Raw genomic sequence first — 17,185 nt, 5'->3', positions numbered from 1 at the left:
TGTAAATTTTCGCGTCATTTATTTTTAATTTATTTGGCTCTGTACATTTTGCTACAAATTTATAATTAATACAGTAACATAGATTATTAAAAGCAGATAAAACTGCATCCAAGTATTTAGTTTACACATAAGATTTTGTTTTATTTGTTAGTTTTTTAAAAAGTTTACTTATTAATCTTAGCCACGTCCTCATACATAGAAAATCGTAAAAATTACCAGAAATCGCACCAGATCGTCTGTTACTTTATTTTTATGACGTTATTTTATTAATAATTAAAAAAAAAATTTTTTTTAAATAAAATATTAAATACAAGACAAAAATTAGTTCCTACAGAACAAATACTGTCGTGATTGGCGATTCAATAATAATTAATATCCTTAAAATCGATCTAGTTATTCTACATTTATTTATTTATATATTTATATTTTTTTTATATTGTGTACCATAAATTTATATTTTCATATTTAAACATATTACAGAGAAGCTTTATCCACTAATTGTTCACAAATACATAGAACAATTACTTTTTTTTTTTTTTTTTAATGGATAGAAGGCTCAAAAATAATTCAATGTACATGTATACTTGTCGTTGCAGATGAACATTTAAACTAAATATAATTTTAATTATTTAACTTATAGTGATAATAGTAATCAATAATTTTTTGGAAATCCAAAATTACTTACAAACATTTTTGTTACGTCACTTACAAATGGAGTATTTTGGTTTTATTTCTTTTTTATTCATTAATTACAACTAAATTTTTTTATTAGTCATTTCTCACCTCACGAGTTATAAACTTGGAGGAAGACTCGACATTATATTGCGCATCATCTTCACAATTATTTATATTTATTTATATTAATAAGTAATCATAACTAGCTTTCGATGATGATTCATTTAAGCAAATTTAATATATCCTACATATTACTTATATTGAAACAAAAAATTTATATTTTATTTAATAATAATTAACCGCTGGATTTGCATTATAAAATTATTTTAATCTATATCATGCAAATATAATTATAATGATCAGAATAGTATTAATAATAAAAATAAAAAAAATAATAATAATATATGCAAAAGTACTTATAGTACTGCGGAATGTACAAGAGAAAATTAAATGTCCACTTAATTCCGTAGTTACGTAATAGCGATTACAATATGTACTACAAAAAGTACCCATATTCATAATAATGATAATAATAATAATAGTAATAATAAAATAATTTAAAAGCTCTGATAAATTACATGAGTGTAATATCATATCAAACGCGGAGAATATCATTAAAATTTCTGAGGGTTTTCATTTGTTTGATACAAAGTTAATTTATACCTATATGGATCAATATAGACAAAATGTATTATTATTAAAAAGACTGGTTCACTCTAGGAGGCAGATGCAGTTGGCGGAAATGATACGGGTCACGCGATACTTGAGTCTTGTTCACCCCATCCGTCGCTCTCGCACTCACTTTCTGATGCAGATTCGCTGTCGCTGAATTCAACAGCAACTCGTCGAGCTAATATTGACGCGACGTCGTTCAAAGCGTTTACACGCTCCACTTCTTTCTGCTCAATTTTTTCTACCTTACGTAACTTAATTCCTGTAATAATAAAAAATACATTATATTTTAAAAAATAAAATAGAAAAAAAAACATTTCATTAGCTTACTGATAATATCTATAAATTTTTATCTTTTAATTAATAACACAGTAGCCAAGAAATTAATGAAATACAATTTCTCGACTCTTTGATATTTCAAATACTTTTAAAGCATTTACTAAGTAATAATTTATCCTCCTTATTCTAGTAATGATAATAATAATAATAATAATAATAATAATAATAATAATAATAATAATAAATTTTGTTAATAATAATAGTAATGACTTTTGTTAAATTGCACTGTAATTTTTTAATTATTGACATATTTTAAGATATAAGCTCATCCCGATGTTACACTCATCAAGAGCTTTCATTTGAATACCCACATGCATTTTTGATATATTTTTCATATATACATATATATAAATATATAAATATATGAAAAATTGATGTGGGTACTTAAATGGAAGGTCTTGATGAATGTAACATCGGGATGAGCTTATATCTTTAAAAATGTCAATAGTTCACGAAATACAAAGTAATTTCTTAAATGTGTGACAAAATTTTGCTTATCCTTTTAATAATATAGATAATAATAATAACATCATAACCATACGAGTAATTATAATAACAGTATCAAAGGATCCTCACCGTCACGAATAGCTTTGAGCAAATCATTACGTGGATCAACAATCGGAATATTGGGGTTTTGTGGTTTCCTTAGTTGTCCATCAACTATGCTTTTCAGTGGCTTTAATTTCGGTGGATTATTGGCAATTATCTTAGCAATATCACCGTTGCTAATTGGTACGCATGATATGGGTCCATTAAGCACAGGAGGTGGTGGTGGTGGAGGAGGAGGCGGTGGAATGTTGCAAGGCGGTGATATAGGCCTTGATGGCGCTGGATCTGGAGTAGGTGGAGGCGGCGGTAGATCCTGAGGCGCAGGATCCGGCTCATCGATCCCAGCAGGTAGAGTGTGATTCGGTGGAGTCGGTGTCGATTGATGGCTCGGTAATGGACTGTTCGAACGACTACCATTTCTATTAAGCAGGTGCGCCGGTATCGTGCCGTTTATAGGCGGTGGCGACATTACTTCACCAGGAGGCGGTGGTGGAGGTGGTAAAGTATCTCTTCCTGTACTCATAGACCTTCCACGAGTCGGTGTGTTATTAGCTGACGCCACTGTGGGCGTTGAATTGCTGGAAGCGTTGCTCGGTGGCGCCGGTGGCGGTTGAGACGGTCGCGATCTTCCACCGCGACTTGGTGTACCTGGTCCAGGACTTTGGTAAGCCTCGCTGCCGGGCTGTCCTTGTCCAGGTGCGTAGTGCGAGCCGTATAAACTTCCATCGTCGTAACCTTGGGTCATGTAATTTGCCGCTCTGTAATTGAAATAATTTATTAATTTTTATCTTTTAATTTAAATGTTTAATAAAATAAAATTTTGATTTATTAAATAATGACTTTTGTTAAATTGCACTGTACTTTTTTAACTGTTGACATTTTTTAAGATATAAGCTCACCCCGATGTTACACTCATCAAGAGCTTTCATTTGAGTACCCACATGCATTTTGATATATTTTTTATGTATACATATATATAATATATATAAATATATAAAATATATGAAAAATTGATGTGAGTACTCAAATGAAAGGTCTCGATGAGTGTAACATCGGAATGAGCTTATATGTTAAAAAATGTCAATAGTTCACAAGATACAAGGTCATTTCTTAATTATTCATTTAGAGATAAGTACCTGTAATGATCCGTAGTAGGAGGACTGTACAAATGCTGTTCATCTGGTGGGTAACTTCGCCTGAGCTCAATACTATTTGGTCTCGGAGGTCGTGGCTCGGTCATCACCATCCCCAGAAGCGATTCATCTGGAATATTATGGGGTGTCCTGTATTGCACACCCTGGGTCGGCATGATATACTCTCCATGTCCAACTGCAAGCTGTCGTTGTCTTTCTCGTGTATTATGAGGTTGCCTTACACGTTTCTTGTGTCTTCCACCTCCACCAGAATTACCACCGTCATTCCGAGGTCTATGAGGCTGTGGGATAAAAAATACAATTAGTAATAGCTCTGATAATTTGAACAATTAATGACTGATAGTTAAAAGTGCATGTCAAAGAAAACATAGGTAAGCCAAAATTTCCAACTTGTGATTGAATGAATTTATATAAACGATGATCACACTCAATGATTTTTATGATTGATGGCAAGAGATTGATTGAAAAAACTCCTGCATTTAAATAAAAAAATTAGCTAGTTGATCAACTTTTATTGAGTCAACTACTAGATGGGTAATATATATTTATGTACATAAAGTTTTTCATAAAAATATGATAATATGCATGGTGGCTACAAAATTTACAAAATTACATTCTTAAACTTTATTAATTTTTTTTTTTTTTTTTTTTTTAAACATAATGTAACCATCATGAATATATTAAGTAGACTATTTCCTAGCGGAACTACATATAAAAGTTTAAAGCGAGCAGCTAGAATCAAACAACTCTAACAGCGCAAATAAGTTAGTTAATAAAAAATCCACACAAGGTTGTGAGCTCGATATTATGTTCGTGAATAGTGATTCAACAATCAACAGTAAATCGATGACTTAAAAATTTAATACTGTGAAAAAAATATTTATATTATATTAACCAATAATTAATAATTAAAATAATAAATATAGTAAAAGTAAAACTACAAAGATCCAAACCATCGACTTGCCTCTCTGAACGGTTCGGCATATTCTGACTCGGTCTATAACCAAGGGGATATTTTCGACGGTTAATCATCACATATTTTTGTTTATTAAAAAAACAAAAAAAAAACCTAATGTATTGTGTATTTTAAATTTATTAACATATGATGATAATAAGCAGTAATTTCAACCCCGAATGTACTAACAGAATATCGGATATGTAATATAAATTTAAATTATTAAATATAATGTAACTGTTATTTTTTTTTTCTAATGGAACCCGCTTAATGGCTTTGTTGTAGGATTCAATGTATTGTTTAAAATAATTCAATAAATCAATAAATACACTGACAATTTTTTAATTATTAATTGAAATATTACTGCTTATTATTATCTATTAAATAAAATTGAAGAGTAATAAAAACCAAAATTACCTTCTTCCCTCTATCATGTAATTTCTTCTCAGTGTCTTTCAGCATTTCTTGACTCCATAAATCAAAGAAGTAATTTGGATCAGTATAAAATTTCAATCCATCCTTACCGTCCTCTCTGAAAAACGATAAAAAAATTAGTAAATTCGAAAAAAATAATTCATAAAAATTTCATAATTTGAGGAGATCCTTTCGCCATTAATGTTAAATAAAAAATATTAGATTGTACATAAAATTAATTTTTATCTAATAGTTAAATTTCTTATTTATCTACTAGTGAAGTTAAATTTATTCTTCACCTTGCAAATTTTTGAAAAAAAAATTTTTAAAAATGTTAAAACTTTTAACGTTTAAATTTTTAAAACTGCAAAACCTTAAACGTGATTAAAGTTATATTGTGCGAATGAAAATGTAAACAATCGAAATATAACGTTGCAAAATCATGGACAAATTACTAACAGCTGATTTACAAGAGTCAAATTAATTTTTGTATTTAACAATTTTTTTTTTAATTTTCAAAATTTCAAATTTTCAAAATTTTTAATTTTAGGAATTTTTATGAGAATTTTTATTATGATTTATCGAATATTGACTACTAGAGTTGTTGTGACTCAACTGGAACGAAAGGACCTCCTTAAATTTAATAATTCAACTTTATACAGTTTAGTTAAAAAAAAAAAAAATAATAAATAATAATAAAGCTTGATTGGTAATTGGTAGTTAAAATAAAACTGGTCTTCTTCCTGAAGTTAAATCATATATTTACCTGTAAACATTGAGTTTATCTAATGGTGGAGGAGTATCACATGCTTGATAAGTCTCACGCATCGCCGTGGGCATGGTATCACGTGAAACGACTTGCTGATCGAATACAACCGAGCTCTTGAATGCCTTTCTCATATGAATGTCTTGAAGTGAAACTGAAAAACAGAACAAACTGAATTATTACACATTCTAAATAAGATCTTTAAACTGTTCTAGCTCCTGAAAGTACACATGTGTAATACCAAGAAGCTATAGAATAATAACTAGCGAGTAATAAAATCTATTTTAAGTTACTACTAAAAAGTTAAGTGTGTAATATCACATATTCCTGGAAAACTAACCTTCCTCAACATTGCTGTCCAGCTGGGTAACTTTAACCGCGAGTCTGTCTATTCTTGCTTGCAGAGAGTTGGCTCGATCACTTAATGTATGAGCTTCACGTGCCAGCTCCCCGAACAGGTCCTCGGCGTGTCGCGATAAACTTGACAGCTGTCTAATAGTGTTGGCCAGGGTCCCATTCGTCGCGGCCTCCAGCTCCGATGGCAAGGGAAAAGCTTCTGGGATCGTGCCGCGGGCAACGTGGACAGGCTCCACCAGCCTCTTCGGGAGCGGCATCTTCGAGCTTTAAGCTCTCTGGATTTATTTATCAAGTCCACTCACCGCAGTCTGGTTACCTAGAAGAAAAAAAAAAAAAAAAAAAAAAAAGTATATTAATTTTAATATTTATTATTTCTTCTTATATATAGCTAATATTAATATCATTAAAGTTAGCCGACGTTTTAAATTTTTTAATAATTTAATTAAAACAAAAAAATATTTTTAAAAAATTGCACTTGCAGTTTTTGAAGTTTTTTACACGTGCAAATTTTTTTTTAATTTTTTTTTGTAATAATATTTTCAATAAAAAAAATTCTAAAAATTTTTAGATGTCGGCTAACTTTATTTTCATCTAATATTAAGCTCCTTATATTCTTATAATAATACTAACATTAATATTAAAAGAGTAAGCTATTATTAAAGTCCCTCTGTACTTTCGAATAAAAAAACAGAGATCGGAATCCGGAAACAGTTGATTGAAATGCATAACACTGTTCCGTATCCTAGAATAATTCCAAGACAGTTAATCTTTTTCAGTCTTCCGAGAAGACTATTCATTGAAGACAACTGCTCCAGGAAGGAGGTATGAGTGTACCGTTTGCTTGGAGGTATAATACCATTCGAGTATTATATAGTTGAATTATATTGCTCTTCCAGACGATTGATCTTCGACCTATCTGATCTACGTATACAGGCGTCTATTAAAGGTCAAATGTTTAAAGGATTGGGCATACCACTTACAGACTCAACACCTCACGTTTTAAATTTATATCTTATCTTACTCAAAACGAAGATAATACTAAAGTTAGCTGACGCTTAAAATTTTTTTTTCATTTATTAATTTAGAAATAGAAATAGAAATAACTTAAAAATATTTTTTAAAAATTGCACTTATAATTTTTCAATTTTTTTACAAATGAATTTTTTTTTTATTTTTTTGTAAAAATTTTCTCAATAAAAAAAATTCTAAAAATTTTTACATGTATTTAACATATAAAATAAATAAATTTAAGTGTTGAAGTTTTAAATTATTTCTTGATGATTAAATTTAATAAGTTTATTAATAGAAGAAAAAGCGTGAACGCTCGAGATATGTTTTACGATCACGTCGAAATTTCTCACTAATTTGCTCGTGATAAATCAGTAACACTCTTTCCAGCATAAACTATAATAAAAGATAAATGATATAATATCTTACAGATTTATCGACTATTTTTAAGATAATTATAAATAAGCGAGTTTAAAAAAAGTTATTTCAATAAAGAAAAAAATAACTTTACAACAACTATCGTGTAAGGAACTTTTTAACGCGATAACTTGAGAACGGAATTATTAATTGACCTAATTATTTTTTTTATTAAATTGATATTTCTTGCGACAAGAAGCCTATTGAAATTCACTATTACATCATCAGTTATTTAATTACAATTAAAAAAAGAATCTTAAAACCGACAATGACACTTAACATAAAAAGTTTATTAATAATGACATCCTCAGTTCATTTTTAGCACAAATAAATTTGGCGCGCATTTAAAAAAAAATTTTTACGATAATTAATTTAGCAGATATTTAATAAATTTAAGAATTGTTTTAACAAATTATGGCAAAAAAAAATTCGAATAAAAAATTGACATTTAGAAATGATAAAAAACTACAAATGCAATTTTTTTAAAATAATTTTTCAAAACAAATTGTTAAAAAAAAATTAAAAAATGGTCAAGACTGCTAACTTTAATGTCATAAAATTTTTTACTATTTTTCTTAATCATTTAATAAAATACTTCTTAGTATAAAAAAGGAATTCCAACATTTCCAGAGTTTCCAGCAGTGTGGGCTACGTAATATAATCCTTCTAAATAATTCAACGTCGGCAAATCTATAAAACCATCTCTGCTCTGATTTACTGGGTGTTTTACAGCTCGCAAGCATTATATGCACATACATTATAAAAATAAGATAAAAACACTCTATAAATAGAGAAACTAAGCGAAGAATATAAAAAAAAAAAAAAAAAAAATAAAATAAAAAAATAGAGGTCATGACAAATGGTTTCTAAAACAGCAACTAAACGACAAGTGACGTCACTTGATGGCAGTTTACCTCTCTTACGTCCCAGTCTTGGTATAAGTAATCCCATCGGCCTCAATTAATGCGTGTCCCGGTTTGTGTTATCGAGAGGCGTTTTTGCAGGCCTACTAATAAATATCTACACATAATACAAGCCTATATATCCCGATATCCCGATACTTGGTGGAGTTTCGCAGCAAGTACACGTTACTATCTACTAATGTAATGTAATGTAATAAATCCAACGGGATAGTCAGGTCTGTTAACTCGCTGGTAATGAGTAGAAGTGAATTCATGGTATTATAACGTGGGAACGAATTTTAAAAATGATAAGCCTTATAAAACCGCGAGCGTGACTCTATCCGGCGACTCACACTTTAGCTCTATCATAACTTAAGTTATTGTTATAACTTATAACTTAAAACAACTGCGGTAGTAGATAAAACATAATTATAATTACTATTAGGGGCTTGGTCTAATTAGCATTCTCATTGCCAGTCGACGACAACACGAATAAATCGTGAAGGTAAACAGCGCATTGCACCTGCACTCCAAGTGTGAAAGCGGTAATGTTTTTCTTTTTTTTTTTTGTTTATGTTATTTTTGTTTACACTCATGTAATATAAATATAAATAAAAAATAAAATCGCGGCTCAGGTTAACAAAGCGGCGACACGGACATTTGCATTGAAATGGTAAATCAAAAGCAACCTCTTGGAGCAAAAAGTTATTTCATATCTGAGTACTGTTTCTTTGGCCTGAGGACCATCCACCCTTTTTTCTCACCATCCATTCTTATTATTATATTCCAGTGCAGAAAAACAAAACGAGAAATATGAAGAATAAGAATGAATGAGAAAAAAGTTTTACTAGAGGAATTGCTATCAAGTTTAACTATCGTGTGCCTGCAAGGCCCCTGGATTCTCGCCTCTCATTTTACCCACGTTAAAGACATCATCCTCCTCATAAAGAGAGTGTTACTTGTAACTACTCCAATCCTCTCAATGAAACTCATTGCGTAGTGATTACTATCGGCATCACGCGAGTAACTATCTTGCTAAATTCTATTGCTTAATAGGTACGCAGTATTTTTAATACCAAAACGGCCATAAGTATTATTTGTACAATTACATCAAGATTCTTTTAATCTATTATATAAATATTCAATTTCTTTTAATTAAAATTAGAAATTTGTCAGATATTTTATACTTTCTAAATTATTTTATAAAGTTAAGACATATCTGATAGTAACGGAAATTCTATGATAGATACAAACTATAAAAAAATTTTAATATCAAAACATGTATACTGAGAAAAAAAATGAGCAATGTTGTAATAATAAATTAATTTAAGAAGAAATAAACATTTTTCTTACAGTAACTTTTTTGTAGAAAAAAAAAAAGTTTAGCTGATTTGGAAAAAAAAAAAAATTTAGATAGACAATTTGTTAATTTTCATCCGAAATTATTTTTTTATAAATCGATACTGTCATTCTAATACGTCGTATCCTACATTTAGAAAATTTTACAACAGACGGTAAAAATGGTTAATTTTTAACATTGATTAAATGGGATTCAACAGATAAAAATATTTATTAAAGTATTTGACCTTTAAATTTTAAATATGTTTTGCATAATATTGTTATGATTTTATTTTTCGAAAAAAATCAATTTGTCAAATTTTCGAAATCTATAAAACTTTTTTTCAACAAAAAAGTTACCGTAAGAAAAATTTTTATTTCTCTATCTAAAAAATAAAATTTTTTACCAAATTAATTTTTTGTCACAAAAATGCCCATTTTTTCAAAATAATTTTTTTTCTCAGTGTAAATTAATATTTTTTTCAATTAGTAGATGATAGTAACAATGAAGTCGATTAATTTAAAAAAAAAAAAAAAAAAAAATTTTAGAATATTAAAATTTTTAAGATATTGTAAATGTATAAAAAAAAATTTTTTTAGATTTGTAATTCATCAAGGACAATACTATCTTGATAGAGACAATATTAATATGTCTTCTATTTAACGTATATCTAGACAGATTTAGTTGTACATGCGTAGCTGGTGACTTTATAGAGTCCAGTGATAGCTGGACGCCTCAGAATAATTTATCAAAAGCCTCCCACGGATTTTAAAGCACCCCTTGGCTTACGGCTTACGCGAACTGCGCGTGAGTCAGACTAGTGTAGTGTTCACCGATCTACAATATATAAGGCCTGAAGCTTGAGTATGTATATATAATATGATAGTGTATGGTATTGTACAGGTCCCTCGACCCTACGCCAAGATTTATATATAGTACAGAGTCTCCCACGCGTTCGACGCCACCGGCGATTCCTTCCTCGTTCACGACTCTCGACCCTTCTATTCTATTCTTCTCTATTCGAGGCAACTTCTATACCAACTGCTTTCTTATAAGAAGGTGAGTCGAGTATAGCTCCGGTACCTGCAAGATAATAGAATATAATCAGCTCGAATGGTTCTCATCTAGTTCATCATCGTCTACATTCAGAGCAGACCGTTTAATTCCACTACCACCGTGTCTTTTTCTTACTCTTATTTTATTAAACCAAAAAAATAGTTGACGAGTGTCTCCGGACTGATCCCCTTACATTAAGTTTTCTCGATGCCGCTAACCGACGAGCTTGTCGGCACATGCTGTCCATATGGTTCTTTAATTTTTAATATGTGCACATACGCACAAAAACCCTGAATTTTGCCAGTCTACGCTCTATAGATCAGTCACTTAATTTTTAGCTTCACAAGCAAACTCTAGAACATGTGAAATCCGGCCTTGTATTTAATTTCTCACTTAAAGATGTAGAATATAAAGCCATTATTAAAAAATTTCAATTATCAAATGTACTTCAATATTATAAATTAAATGTGGTATGTAGTGTACAATAATATTAAGTAATGAGTGAAAACAGAAGGGCGAAATGGGAAGTGAGTCAGAGCACTTATGCGGGCAGTTTAAGTTTTAGTTTGCCAACTAAACTCTCCCCTAATATTTCATATCACGCGAGTAATTTATATACTCGGTATGTATATACATATATTTGCACTTTTTTGTCTCTTTAGTCTATCATCCGGAAACGGACACCGGTATTTCCACAAAATTTAAGGGTGAAACCGGATATGACAAGAGCACGATGCCAAAGAGAACACAGTCCCTCAACATTGCTTGTAATCAACCCTGTAGAAATTTTATTATCTATTTTTTCATTTCTTAATTCTCTTGCTCTAGTTCCAGTTCTTAAATTTCATCCAGGAATTTATTTTCTGCTGATTGTGTTACTCGTAATCCAAGCCTAGTTGGAGATGATCCAAGACACTGCTGTTTTATTCCTTCAAATCGGCAGTGTCGTTATTGATAATGTTGATTTGATATAAAATTATTTTTTAGTCGACAAAATAAGCATCTAAAATGGATGAAATTGAACATTAGTTTGTGCTACGTGATTTGAGAGATAAATAAACAAAGTAATGTATTAATATATTTTTTTTTTCGGGCGGTAGTCAGGCTTTGCGCTCTCTCCGCAATATTGATCAAGCCGACATAGACAGTGTCGGTGTTAGTTGTACGTAGTACACACGTAGTAGTATGATAGGACAGGACGGGAGGGTTGGACGACGTGCTGGTTGTTATAGTAAGCGCACAGCAGCAGAAGCAGGGTGAGTCGAGTCGAGTTGAGGGAAGGAAAGCACCCTCGTGGTCGTGAGTCACCGTGTAGTACCCGAGTTGAAGTAAAGTCGAGTCCACAGCGCTCAAAGCCCAACACTGAAAAGGAAAATTCAACAGACTGTCAATCCAAAGTTAAATAAAAGATGAGGATAAAAAAAGCCAAAGTTGATAGCCAAACCCAAATGTTCATGTTCTGAGAAATGGGATCGCTCTGCTCTGATGTTACGAGCATTCATGATGGCCAAGGATTTTCTATCAATTTTATTCCTATTTTTTTAGATGAAAAATTTTTTCTAAAATTAACAAAGTTTGATTATTTAAATTTTTTCTAAAGCAAAATATTTAACAAAATAAATTACTGTTAATACGCGTTATTGTTTACTTTGTTCAAAGTTATTAGCATAAAATATATTTTATCCGGAAATATTTTCCCCGTAGCCCTAAAAAATGTTTATTTTACTGAGAGTTAAGATCTTAGATTACTTGCAAGTTGTATACAAAGTCTTTGACGTTGAATTAAACTATTTTAAAACTTTAATATCTCTTTCTGTTTAAAATTTCTAAAGTACTTTTATGATAGTTTATTTATTGTTATAAAATAGTAAATCTAATTCAAGAATAGTTCTGACTTTAAAAATAACAATTATTTTAAAATATTCATAAACGAATACAAATTAATATTTAAATTCTACAATTTCATTAAAAATTTACTATAAAATGTATGAATGAATGAATGTAAATATATACCGTTGTAAACTGTTATAAACTTAAAACAAAGAATAACTTGATAAGAAATCCGATAATTTTTAACGATGAAAATTATTTAAATAAACTCTGAGAAAAATTTCCTTGGATGAATAATTCTCCATTATCCAGCTTTTTAATATTTTCCAGTAATTTGGCCAGCGTGTCATTACAAGAGTAACCTTAGCGTGTGTGAATGATATTACATTTTGCCTTATAACTTATCATCATTAACTTTGTATTCTTTATAATCCAGAAATGTTATTATTATTTAAATGTACCTGGGGTAATTTTTAAATAAAACTCAATCAAATGAGCTGAGGAACACGTAGAACCGGTTGTAATCTTACAACAACCTTGCACGAGTGAACTGTTTACACGCATTCGTTGATACAAGAGTGTTACACTCTTAAATGCTGGTTAAGACATAACAGGTTGCTTTTTATTAAGTGAAGAAAATCCTTAATAATGCATAGAAGCTGGTGAAAACACCTGGGGAGTAGTAAGCTTAACTTCCTCTCCTCTCTACGTGAATCCGTTAAAATTTAATAAACTGATGAAGCGAACTTGAACCTTATTCTTGTATTATGTCTTACGAAATTATATATACATGTACGTAATTCTGGCTCTGAGATAGAGAAGTTTATGTCGAGCACTCGTCATGCTGCAGTGAGGAGACGTCGACCTCTAGTCTTGGAAACAAGTCTAGGACAAAGTCAATTGAATGCCAGTAAAAGCACCGCTGACGTTAAACGGGCCGGAGCTGTAACTTGTCAGACGTGAGACCTCATTTCACTGACAATCTTTTTCTCTAAATAATAAATTGTTTTTTAGATCTCCAAAAGGCTGTCAACTTTGATACTGCTATCGCCAGATTAAATCTTGAATTTCCATTTGAATAAATGAATAATAGCAGCAACAGCAATAACTAAACATAACAAGGAAAAACATTTAAAATTTTTCTATTCTAAAGAGAGTATCAGTTATCACATGTCAAGCTCTTCGTCATGACATTAATACTCACAGTGACATAAAAATCTATCGGCTTTACAACCAGAGATGCGTTAAACATATTAAATAGTAATAGAAAAACTTCTCAATGGCTTCGTATCGTATCGGGTCTTGAGATTAAAGTGCTTCTGCATCATGATTGAAAAATAAATCCTGACGTCAACGGTAAAAAATATTCCGCACAGTATGCTATATAATAGTACTTTTTACAATAAATATACTGGTACAAATTTACCGATACAAGTACACTACAAATACTGTGTACGTCTACACATTCGTATTGGGTATTTTATACTTATATATCTTTATAAAATAATATAAAATCCAAGCCAGATGTAGATGGAATTGCAGGCAAGAGAAGGTAATGCTGAGGTGTGCCTTTGTTGCTGGAATAGAAATAAGAGGCAATGAGTTCTCTCTAGATCTTAGTCTATCGATTAGGTATTTACGTTTGAATCGTGGCCAGCTGTAGATTGCTGTACTTGATTTCTTGTTTAATTTTTTATCCAACTGCTGACTATTTTTATCTTTCAACAATCCGTTGTATATACACAACATAACATAAATACATTGTAAAGAGCACCGAGTACAAAGTACATACATCTTACTCTGTATTTTGACTCCATAAGGAAGTAAAAGAGTTGTTTTACACCTCAAGTAATATCCGAGTAATTCCTCTTCCTACTCACGTAGTCTAGGTGTCGGTCTTATGCTGGAGAAAGGATGTCATGTGTCTTGCTGCTGATGAAATTACTTCAAATGTCATCGATGTTCATATTTGATCATATTTATAAACTCATATGCGTAACGTTCATAATGACGTGTTCTGTATGGCAATAGCGGTTTTGCTTTTCGAGCGTATGTGGGCGGTGATATGCTTTTTAATTCAAGATAAAGCATACAACTGGAAAAAATGGCAGAGATTAAATATATAAAAATACATTTGTTGTTTACTTATGAAACAGTAAGACTTTATACAAACATTACAATTATGTTCACTGACTTTTTATAATTTTATTTGCTACCTTTAGAATAATTTTTTTTTATTTTTCATTTTTTAGGAGTATCCAAAAAATAAAATTAAAAAAAAAAATTACTACTAAATTAAAAGGTTCATCTTATCACGTGTAAAAAAAACTAGAAATAGAGCCACGAGGCCTCTGTGGTTTTTGAGTGGAAAAAATGATGATCCGAGATTAGCCTGAGGCTTGATGTGGATGAGTATAGCTCAGAGGTGGGGAACTCGATTACCGGATCCTAGCAGATACAAGAGTTTACTCTATGGAGGGAGGACGTGGGCTGGCTTGTCACATGAGGGTAAAATGAGTAGAATACGACCCTCGTGGAATGTCAACCGGGCCAAATGGGGTGATGCATAATTAGCACACTGTTGACCAACGAGCACAGTTTGTCGCAATACAAATGCGCTACAATGTACATACAAGGATTCAACATCAAGGAGTCAGGTACTGAGAGCTGAGACGCTTTACAGACATCTAATCAGGAATGCTATTGGCATTCAATCCGAGTTTTAAATACTCATTTATTTCCGATCGCCGTGCCGTAATTGTTTTCGTTTAAACACACTTATTGTATGTAAGTATGTACTGCATATATAATATCAGCAATGCATTTTTTTTTTCCAATAAATCCTATCCTCAATTACCTGGAAACAATATGCAGTAATACAATTGTGTTATGATGAAGATAATAAATATTTACGGGGATTAGTCATCGTTTTTAAAATGTTAATATTGATATTTTTTTTTTTTTTTTTCATCATTGCTTTCGTCATTATCGTGTTTCTATTATCTAATATCTACTCAAATGGTATTTACTTTACAAATTTACAACAGCCATGGCCAAGTGTAATGTGTAATGAGTAGTTAATGAGTAAAAAAACGTAATGGGCTTTCTAAGGTACGTAATAGAAACAGTCACGAACAATTTCATAGCTATTATCCTCAATTACTGAGTTAATTGACTATCGAACTCTACATTATGATTTTTTTTGTTTTTTTTTCATCATCCACCGGCACCTCGACCTAATGAGCCAATTAATTACAGATAAATTAAATTTAGATCTAGGCCATATTATCTGTTATAAATCATAACGAGATATTCCAACTGAAATTCAATAATAGAAAATTTTAGCTACATAGAAGTACGTGAAACCTGTACTGGTACTAGTGAGAGCAGACTTAAAAGCCGGGTGAAAATTCACCCCCTGAATGGTGACTGGAAACTCTTGCTGTCTCTCAAATAAAAAGCCTCCACTCGAGTCGAGGCTGTCACTCGTATAACAAATTAGCTGGCAGCCAAATCAAAAACAATATCGGCTGGTTGCCAACTACAATTCACAAAAAAAAAATCCACCCTTAGAATAGTCGAGTGCACTCTGGACGGACGCCCTCAATCTACAGAATAGAAACGACGGTTGCAAATTAAAATAATAATAATAATAATTGTAATTAAATCGGTAATAAAATAATAAATGACAATAGTAGTCAGTTAAATAAATTAATAACAACGACAATACTACTGTACCGAGCAATTACATCAATAATGATTTAATAAAATCACCAATCAACCACAATATTAATTCAAAGACACTTACACACTCGCCACACCTACTAAAACCTCCCCGTCTACATCTGCGTAGATCTTGCTACTGATGTTCCATTAAAAATTTTCTTTTACGTAAATTATAAAATAATTATTTAATATTTCTGACTGGTGAGTAAATATACTACCAGATATTACGGGATTTTATTTATATGCGTAGCTCGTGAGACCCAAATATTTAAAATATCTACGAGCACAACACACATGATTGTTATTAGTCGGAACAATAGTCTTAACTATTTCTTAGACGTGATACCAACACCGTCCGCGATGTCACGAGTACTACGCTTTTACACGCACATTAAAATGTTACCTATACATAGAAAAAAAATAGAAATGAATAATATACAGTTATAATCTTGGAATAATGTTTATCTTAAAATTAATCTCCCTGGGAGACAAGAGAATTCTTACCATATCCGCTGACGCACCCCCAGTCGCGTGTCCGGGCATCGCCCTCGTTATTTCCTAGTTTCACAAATATTTCGATTTATTGAATGATATTTAAAATAATAAATTATTTTAATAAAATTCAATATCTTCACTATGAGCACTACAGTAACAGTTAAACTCACTGAAAAATCCACCAATTAATAAAACAACACCAACATATTAAATATTACATACTAGATCACGTCGAATTTAGACGATGGATAGTAAATTTAAATACTGCCTTTACTTGGAAGAGACAGTTTCAGCACCAGCACTAGACCTTGTAAATAGTGTGGTGTTCCTGGTGCAGTAGTGTTGGTGATAGTTTGCAGTTTGAGTTAGTGTACTAAAATCGGGGATCCGGCGCAATGGGTTATGAACCCTCTCGCGAGAGCACGCAGAAAATGGCGTTTCGTTGGTTTGGCTGCCACCGTTCACGATCACGAGCAGGTACTACTCCGTTGGCTGTTGCTTACACAACTACACGACAGCACTTCAGCTCAC

At 31.2% G+C, this 17,185-nt stretch overlaps 1 protein-coding gene across 1 annotated transcript; it reads right to left on the bottom strand.

Annotated features, from left to right (window-relative positions):
• Window positions 1–2: 2 nt before the first annotated feature.
• Window positions 3–17,159, bottom strand: Scar (wiskott-Aldrich syndrome protein family member 3 SCAR). The gene is made up of 7 exons (XM_074255888.1): window positions 16,664–17,159; window positions 5,865–6,197; window positions 5,525–5,678; window positions 4,762–4,876; window positions 3,372–3,670; window positions 2,263–2,993; window positions 3–1,609 (listed from the first exon to the last, which is right to left on the bottom strand). Exons 2-7 carry the CDS (start codon window positions 6,136–6,138, stop codon window positions 1,428–1,430), a joined length of 1,755 nt encoding a protein of 584 aa, XP_074111989.1. The 5' UTR covers window positions 6,139–6,197; window positions 16,664–17,159; the 3' UTR covers window positions 3–1,427.
• Window positions 17,160–17,185: the final 26 nt, after the last annotated feature.

This window comes from Cotesia typhae, unplaced genomic scaffold (genome assembly GCF_013202065.1).
Source record: "Cotesia typhae breed Kobodo isofemale line unplaced genomic scaffold, CoteBio_Ctyphae scaffold_152, whole genome shotgun sequence".
Taxonomy (NCBI): domain Eukaryota; kingdom Metazoa; phylum Arthropoda; class Insecta; order Hymenoptera; family Braconidae; genus Cotesia; species Cotesia typhae.
Note: the sequence above shows the minus strand (reverse complement) of the source record. Positions and strands in the feature narration are given on the sequence as shown.